Source organism: Mastomys coucha, chromosome X (genome assembly GCF_008632895.1).
Source record: "Mastomys coucha isolate ucsf_1 chromosome X, UCSF_Mcou_1, whole genome shotgun sequence".
Lineage (NCBI taxonomy): Eukaryota > Metazoa > Chordata > Mammalia > Rodentia > Muridae > Mastomys > Mastomys coucha.
The window spans coordinates 96,767,247-96,776,481 of NC_045030.1; the positions used below are offsets into that span (position 1 = coordinate 96,767,247).

General features: G+C 41.5%; 1 protein-coding gene across 1 annotated transcript in view; it reads left to right on the forward strand.

The window, feature by feature from the left end:
• Msn (moesin) overlaps positions 1–9,103 on the forward strand; it is a 75,135-nt gene extending 66,032 nt beyond the window's left edge. Inside the window, exons 8-13 of the mRNA XM_031365228.1 lie at positions 1,756–1,919; positions 4,976–5,106; positions 5,367–5,527; positions 6,737–6,829; positions 7,193–7,417; positions 7,753–9,103. Coding sequence (XP_031221088.1) covers positions 1,756–1,919; positions 4,976–5,106; positions 5,367–5,527; positions 6,737–6,829; positions 7,193–7,417; positions 7,753–7,917 — 939 coding nt within the window. The 3' untranslated portion in view covers positions 7,918–9,103. The remainder of the gene's footprint in view (positions 1–1,755; positions 1,920–4,975; positions 5,107–5,366; positions 5,528–6,736; positions 6,830–7,192; positions 7,418–7,752) is intronic.
• The last annotated feature ends 132 nt before the right edge of the window (positions 9,104–9,235 follow it).

Here is a 9,235-nt window from a genome sequence, read left to right on the forward strand (position 1 = left end):
AGATTTTATTTATTATTATACATAGTATTCTGTAGCTATCTTTAGACACACCAGAAGAGGGTATCAGACCTTATGATGGGTGGTTGTGAGCCACCATGTGGTTGCTGGGATTTGAACTCATGACCTTCGGAAGAGTAGTCAGTGCTCTTACCCGCTGAGCCATCTCACCAGCCCAAATTCATTGTTCTTAATAGCTGAGTAGTACTCCATTGTGTAGATGTACCACAATTTCTGTCTCCACTCCTCGGTTGAGGGACATCTGGGTTGTTTCCAGGTTCTGGCTATTATAAATAAGGCTGCTATGAACATGGTGGAGCATGTGTCCTTGTTACATGTTAGAGTATGTTCTGGGTATATGCCCAGGAGTGGTATAGCTGGGTCCTCCGGCAGAACTATGTCCAATTTCTGGAGGAACCGCCAAACTGATTTCCAGAGTGGTTGTGAGGTTAAAGGCTTTTAAACAAATAAGATAATTGAAGTTTAGGAAATTCAGATATTTGTGTACTTAACAGCCTGGCTTCCCATAACTAGAGCTCACTTATCAGAAATTACAGAAATGGTTTAGAATCCCATGATGGACCGGTTGATTAGAGTATCAGTTATCTCATAGAAGAGGCCCTTTGAGATTCAGTAGTTAGATCTCTAGGTAGAGAGACATGGCATTGTATGTTCCCTTAAGTGTCAATCCAGTTGGGTCGGTCAGACCTGGCGAAGGAAGTGCTTCTCAGACAAGTGAATCCACACTAAGCTGTGATAAATAAATAGTAGGAATAAGTATCTCTTCAATGAGATGGTATATTTTTTCTTCCTGGCGTTTCTCCTCCATAGTTTAGTCCCTATGAGCTGCCATGGGGTTCTGTTGGATCTGTTCACCTTACTGTATCCTGACATAGAAAAACAACGTTCCCTTCCCTTGTCTTCTGTAGTTTTGTCTTGATTGCTGACTAGAACCTATGTATACTTTCTGTGGTGCTTTTGGCTTTTTCACACTTTCTGTTAAGATCTCCCTCCCAGCAGTGCAGTTACTTTCCCACCATGTGGCTGACTTCCATACTGACTTAACTCAAAGATTGTGGCCTCTTAAGCTCCAACCTGTGAATCAATAATAAACTTATTTTGAAAACCAAAACAAAATACTATTGCAGAAAAAGACACTTCTAAGAAAGTATTTTAGTATATTATTTTTAGACTTATTTTTCATAGTTATTTATTTATTTATTTATTTATTTATTTATTTATTTATTTTGTGGAGCAAATGAAAAGGTATGCATTCCATGGTGTACGTGTGGAGGTCAGAGGACAACTTGCTAGATAGAGTTGTTTTTCTTTCACTATGTTGTTTTTGAGGATCAAACTCTTATTGTTAAGCCTGATACCTTTACTTTCTGAGCCATCTTGCTGGCTCCAGGGGGCTTTTCATGAGCTGAGTTGGAGAAAAACTGTGGTTTGGAGGAAAGAGTACTGGTGTCAAAGATAAGAATCATGGGTTCTAGTCTGGAGCCTACCACTACTCTGATTCCTGACTCTGTGAAAAATAATTTCCTTACTCTGGTAATTAGTACTCCCACTGGGATACAAGTTGAATTACACCATCTTTCCAATTCTTTTGAACTTAGCTTTTCAGAAAGCTTTCCTCAAAATTTTAATTTTTAAATTTTATTATTATTGGTATGTGTGGACATGCATGTGCATGCTCGAGGGCATATGCCAGCCATCGTGCTGGCCCTAAAACCTCAACTTCTGTTTTCCCTTCAGGACTTTGTGTTCTATGCTCCTCGGCTTCGGATTAACAAGAGGATCTTGGCCCTGTGCATGGGAAATCATGAGCTGTACATGCGTCGTCGCAAGCCTGACACCATTGAGGTGCAGCAGATGAAGGCACAGGCTCGGGAAGAGAAGCACCAGAAGCAGATGGAACGGTAGGTGCTACATATAGTGCTGGAATTAGGACTAGGGTAGTGGTAAGGAAGCTTTTAAAGGTTCCTAGCTTGCTTAGGGAGTGAAGTCAGCCCAGGACAAGGGACTTGTGAATTGGAAGGGAGGACACCCCATATATTCAGTCTCAGCACAGACAATTGTTGCTTCTGAGAAACAGGCATCAGAAATCTTGGATTTCAGAGGTTGCAAGAGGGAGGAGCCTTTCATAGTTTCCTATTGTCTATTGACATTACTGTAGTAGGTACATTATGGGTTGCTGTCAGTTAACTGACAAATAGAATGGTAGTAGTTGAAAAGTCTGTGCACAGTTGTACTTGGCTTGAGCAGAAACAGGCAGAGCCCTCAGAATTTCCCCTACAACGTCCTTAGTGTATTCAGTGTAATCTGAGAGTTAGCAGCAAGAAAGGTAGGAACTGAGATTCCGATCTTAGACTTCCTGATCAGTATCTTAGGATTCCAGGATGTTACTTATTCAAAGAAGATAGACAGTCAATAACATGAAAATATCTGTAATCATTATGGAAATGCAAATGAAAACCATAATCAGTTACCATTTTATGCTTATTAGTGCAAATATAAGAAATAAAATGGAAATCTAAGTACTGATGATGTTCTGAAAGAATTAGGAATTCATGTATATTACTGGTGGGAGTATAAAGTGGTAGAAACTAGTTCTTCAAAAAGTTAAAATACAGAATTAGTATATAATCTTGCAGTCCCATTCCTAGGTAAAGTAACTCTCAAAATTAAAAATGGATGTGCAAAAAATGTATGTGCACACATGTTCACAGTACCATTTTACAGACACTTAAATGGTAGAAAATAATGTAGTATATACCAAGAGATCAATGGATAAATTATAAATGTACATAATAGAATGTATCTTCTAAAAAGGATTTTGGTTTTAATTGTGTGCTTGTGAATGCACGTGCATGAATGAGCACATTCCTGGAGTACAGGTGCATGTAGAGAGGCCACAATTGCTCATCTGATACCCTGAAGCTGAGGTTAAAGGTGGCTGTGAGCCACTGGATGCGGAGGCTTAGAACCAAACTCTGATCATCTTTAAGACCAGCAATGGCTTTTAAACACTAATCTATCTCTCCATTCCGTAGAATATATTTTAATCTAGTTTATGTTGTTATAATAAATGACCTAACGCTGAGTACTTCAAAAAATAAAAAGGGTTACTTTTACTCATGTTTTTTGGATGCCGAGAAATCCAAGATAGGATGGCCACATCTGTCAAGAGCCCCATATTGCACTGTAATACAGAGGACATGAGGATTCAGAAGAGAGTTGATTGTGTGACAACCTCTTCTCATAAGAAGAGAACCATCTTGTGAAACTTAACTCCTCCTCCTCAGCATCCTTTTTGAAAGTGGCTATCCTAATCATCTTCCATTCATGCCCATCTAATAAAAGTTCTGCTGCCTTTCATTGCCTTTACACTAGCAACAGGGCCTCTAAAATGTGAACTTATATAGGAGACAAACCATAACAGAATAGTTTTTAATCCATCCATGCTGCAATGTGATATACTCTAAACATTATGCTTAGTGAAAAAAGTGTGAAGTATGACAAGTTATATATTGTATATTCTATTTATATGATATAATCCCCAAATACACACACACACACACACACACACACACACACACACACACATCAGTGTGTGTTGGTGGCTGTCAAGTTCTGGGAAAAGGAAAATGTGGAGAAATGACTTCATATATAATGATTTAGAAGCTAAGGATAGCTTAGCTTGGTGGCACAAAATTGTTATAAGTTCAAGGCTACACAAGCTTAAATAGTGAGACCCTGTCTTAATGTAAATAAAAACAAAACAATCATTTTTTTAATATTGAGCCTGATTCTAATGCATATAGGCACACACACAAATACATGTGTGCATACATGCACACATATATACAACACATATATAACTAAAGTTGACTTTACCCCCAAGCATTGGGGTTTAGACTCAAAACTCTGTGAATATGAGGCAAGTACTCTATAACTGAACTGTTTTGACAGCCCAGAGTTCTCATTTATTAAGGAAAATATTATCAAGATTTTGGGAATAGTTTACTGAACTAGGACAAACCCTGTTAAACCTCACAAAAAGAATGAGGGACATACATACACATATATGCTCACAGCATCTCACTCACAGTCTGAGCAGTGAAAAATTTCTCATCTTGTGAAGTTGATATTCTAGTAGGAGAAGATAGATAAAGTAAACAAATTATTTAGCATATGCAATTGTGAGATGTGGTATGGAAAAGTGTGTGCCAAGCATTCTGAAAAATCTCAGAGTGAAACATCTTGCAGAGGTGTAGGAATGCCTCCTAGGGGATGGAGAGATGGCTTAACAGTTAGGACCACTTAGTGCTCATGCACACAACCTAAGTTTGATTCCCAGGACCCACAAGGCAGTTTTCAACCATCTGTAACTCCACTTCCAAGGAATCTGGCACCTTCTTCTGGATGCCATGGACACTGCATACATGTTACACACTTACATATGCATAGGAAACACACACACACACAATAAAATAAATTAAAAATTAGTAAAGTCTTTAAAACAAAAAGAATGCTTCCTTCAATAGTTAGTGAGGCCAGAAAAAGCAAATACTTATTCTAGATCTGCACTCAAATCTGGGACGAGGGAACCTAGAGCTAGGGATGAAGGCAGGCAAGGTTACCCCTAGCCAATATTTGGAGCACAAAACCAAGACTTACCTTCCTATAAAGCTATAAGACAGTGTGCAAAGTTAGTAAGTCATGTTACATATGGAAGGCGGAGAGCAAGAGCAAAACCATCTAGTTGCTTACTTGCAGTAGCAGCATTCCCGTTTAAACCTCATGTGTTCAAGGTAAATGGACCGAAGCATGGAAACCTCTGTGGAACCATGGTGTGATTTCTAGATTGTATGAGAGTGTGGGAAGGCTGAGGCCTGACAGACTTCTTCCCTGGAACCTCTCAAGATTCCACGTAGCCTTGTGATCCAGTTATATCCTTTCTTCTTTTCTCTAGCGCTCTACTGGAAAATGAGAAGAAGAAGCGTGAGCTGGCCGAAAAAGAGAAGGAGAAGATTGAACGGGAGAAGGAAGAGCTGATGGAGAAGCTGAAGCAGATTGAGGAGCAGACTAAGAAGGCTCAGCAAGGTGAGGCTTGGATTCACTGTGGAAGTTGAGTCTCCCCAGAACCTCACCCTAAGGTGTACATTCTTCACCCCACCCCCACCCCCGAGCTACAGAACAAGACTATGCAGTCTAGGTATGGCACAGAATAGATAAAAAGTTTGTCAAGAAAAATCCTTAGAACCCTTGCCTACTGCACCCATGAAGTGGAAAATTCCCAGGAAGCAAGTTAGTGTGCCATCTTCATCTCTGAGCCCTTCATCAGTTTCCTGCTTTTCTACCAGAACTGGAAGAACAGACCCGCAGGGCCCTAGAACTTGAGCAGGAACGGAAGCGTGCCCAGAGTGAGGCTGAAAAGCTGGCCAAGGAGCGTCAAGAAGCTGAAGAAGCCAAGGAGGCTCTGCTGCAGGCTTCTCGGGACCAGAAGAAGACCCAAGAACAGCTGGTAAAGTTGAATCCTCGGCTGGGTTGTGTGCATACATTTTTCTTGCTTGACCCCATCCCTGGCTTACTGGTGTATAAATCCCTTTGCCTGCATACCTGTGTCTTTCTAGTTTGTTTGCATCCCAAAGATTTCTAATAGTAGATTCAAAAGCAAGCTGAGGCATCACTGGTATGGCACACAGTCTTTCATAGGCCTTGGCTCTTTCGTTTACTTTTTTTACATATAGATCTCAACCTGTAACCTAAGAAAGGAAAAGAGAAAGTACCTATTGGTGTTTCTTTAGCATCATTCCTTCTGTCCTTGTTTTCTTCTGTTTGTTCTTCCTTCCTTCCTTCCTTCCTTCCTTCCTTCCTTCCTTCCTTCCTTCCCTCCCTTTTCTTCCTCCTTTCTTCCTTTCTCTCTTTCTTTCTCTTTCCCTCTCTCTTTTTTCCTTCCTTTCTCTCTCTCTCTCTTTCTCTCTCTCTTTCTTTCTTTCTTTCTTTCTTTCTTTCTTTCTTTCTTTCTTTCTTTCTTTCTTTCTTTCTTTGCCTTGTGGAATTAAACCCCATACAGAATAATGTGACCAGATAAGCAAATTGGCAATCATGAAGGCCTAGAGATTGTCAAAGGTCACAGCTGTGTTTGATGAAGGTTTATAAACGTTTTTGTCTCCATTGGAAAGATTCCCTCCCTGAAATCATGTGTTAAGGTAGGGATCTGTGACTTGAGTTAAGAATCTATGGCTTAAAATAGTCCCTTCCTTTGGAGTGCGCTTGTGTCTCTCAGGAAAAAGGTGTCATGAGAAATCTGCTCAAGGGATAAGGGTATGCAGAAACTTTTCCACATTGTAGAGGTTTCCTATGATATTAGTATTTATTTATTCTGGTAGCAGTCTTTGTGGAAACCTAGGATAGCAGTGAAGGATTTGCTACTTCAAGCAGTTTCTTCCAAGCTTTACTGAGGCCCCACTGCATGGCAACATTAAGAGGGGAAGAAGGAAAGAAGAGAGACAGATGACCACTTGTCTGCCTTAAAGAGGCCTGTAGTATAGGAAGGGAGCTCTGACCTATGAAGGAGTAAAGGGTCGGGTAATTTGGTTAAAAGTCATTAGGGCAACAAGAAATGGAGCAGCCAGTTACCTACCAGTTCATCAGAGGAACTGGGGTTACAGGCATCTGGACCCGGAAAACCCAAAGGTCAAGCTCTCACAGGCTTCTAATATCCCTATAGGCTTCAGAAATGGCAGAGCTGACAGCACGGATCTCCCAGTTGGAAATGGCTCGAAAGAAGAAGGAAAGTGAGGCTGTGGAGTGGCAGCAAAAGGTAAGATGCAGAATCCAGGGCAAAACACTGTGGAGATACTGTGTTATATGTGTATATTCCAGTTTCTTACATTTCTTAGACTTAGACTCCTCAGTTTTTCGACACAAACCATTTTTATAGGCAGTGTGGGAGGAGGTGCTCAAAGCTTTCTCAGATACTTTAGAATCCCCCACTGCCCATGGGAAGTTGATAAAATCACTCCTATTGTACAATTAAAAAAAAAGCCAACTCAAGATCAAGCCAATCAAACTATTTGTCCTAACTGGTATCTAGCTCTTACTAGACATGTCTTTTGAGGTATGATTGGGTTGCCACAAGATACCTGAGCTGACCGCCAGTCCTTCTCTTTCTGTCACTGGACAGGCCCAGATGGTACAGGAAGATTTGGAGAAGACTCGCGCCGAGCTGAAGACTGCCATGAGTACACCTCATGTGGCAGAGCCTGCTGAGAATGAGCAGGATGAGCAAGATGAGAATGGAGCCGAGGCCAGTGCTGATCTGCGGGCTGATGCTATGGCCAAGGACCGCAGTGAGGAGGAACGTACCACTGAGGCAGAGAAGAATGAGCGTGTGCAGAAGCATCTTAAGGTAACCAGGCGGGGCCAACAACAGTCAAGGAGACTGTGTAATGAGTTACTAGCCTATTACTCTCCACTCTTATATTCAGAAAATACCTAGTTAACCCAACTACTACTTGAATATTTGGAATATTATTCTGATCTACTCTCAGGAGATAACCATCATTCATTTATCCTATAATGTGTTTATGTGGTACATGTTCGCATTCCTGCACGTGCCTACGGATTATATGTCTAGGAAAGAGGAAAAAACAATTTTTAAAAAAAAGAAAAAAATCTGCTCCAAGAAGTGGGATTCAAATGAGATAAAGCCATTGACCCCTGACTCATCTTGCATCCTCACAGGCCCTTACTTCAGAGCTGGCCAATGCCCGAGATGAGTCCAAGAAGACTGCCAATGACATGATCCATGCTGAGAACATGCGACTGGGACGAGACAAATACAAGACCCTGCGCCAGATCCGGCAGGGCAATACTAAACAGCGCATTGATGAGTTTGAGTCCATGTAGTGGGCGTTCAGCCTTCAGGGACCCCTCCTCCTTCTTCCTTGTCCCCACACTCCTATAATTTTGCCTAACTAACACTGTGCTGGAGCCACTAACTAGAAAAGCCTTGGAGCCATGCCAAACATTCAGTATAGCCATGGGACCAAACTTAGTTTCCCCATTCATATCCTCGGGCAAACAAATGGCCCACTGTGGTGCCAATGGAATCTCCTTTCCCTTCTTTGTCACACTCATTCAACCTAGCTCTCTAGAGTAGAGCATTTCCCCAGCTCAGAGGCTCATTCCTTTTGGTTTGACAAGCACCACCTCCCCACATATATTTACTGCTGTCCTCTTGGACTCAAGTGTGAAGTAGGTTAACAGCTAGCTCCCATTCCTTGCCTTTTTCCCCAGTCTTGTGATTTGCAAAGTCTTGGGGTATTGTGTTGTTTAGGGACAGAAGTACGCACTTGGCTTTATCATTTAGTATATCAGCTGATATCTTAATGTCTACCCCTTTTACAGTTATTTAGGCTTTGTAATGATTGGAGGGTAAAAGAGATGTTTAGCCATTCTTATTTCTTCTACCTCCCGTATTGGATTGGACCTATTACAAATTCAGTCCCAGTGGACCTTGTCTCTGTGTTTAGGGACTTAGTTGCTAATCAAGAAGGGATGAGGGGATAAAGGAAATAGTGCATTCAAAACATTCATAAACAACCTAGAAAGCCCCTTGCTCCAGCGCATCATGGGAACCTTTCTTCTCTTGAGTGAGGTCTACCATCAGGGCTACCCCTGTCCATGATAGTCCAGGTTCTTGATTCCTTTTCTAAATCTGTCCCTACCCTCTCCAATCTCCAGGTCCCTTCCAGCTAGGATAGAGATGATGAGTACCCTCAAACCTAGACAGTTGCATCTGAACTTGTTATGATAAAGGAGGAAACATTTTATGCCTGGCTTTAGTATTTTTCCTGCCAGGACTTCTAAACTACTTCCCTCGGAGCTGATTGGACCACTGTTCCTGCTTCACAGATACATAATATGACGAGGAAGAGTAGTCCTTGTCTCTCAGTCACCCAGCAATCCTTCCTCATCTTACCCAGTGCAAAGCAGGGTGAGTGGGTCCAGCTTCTGACAAATCTCTAACCCAGGTCTCATCACTCGTTGTGCTGTGATACATACAGAAAGCTGCTGGGTATTCTGGCCTTGTCCCTTCACACCCCCACATCTTTTTCTCCATTTTGGAGCAGCTGCTCCCTCTTTTTTTTGTCACATGTGTGCTCTTTTAATTTTTACCAGTATTATCTATTCAAGTGATACTTAACAATATTGGTTTCTATCT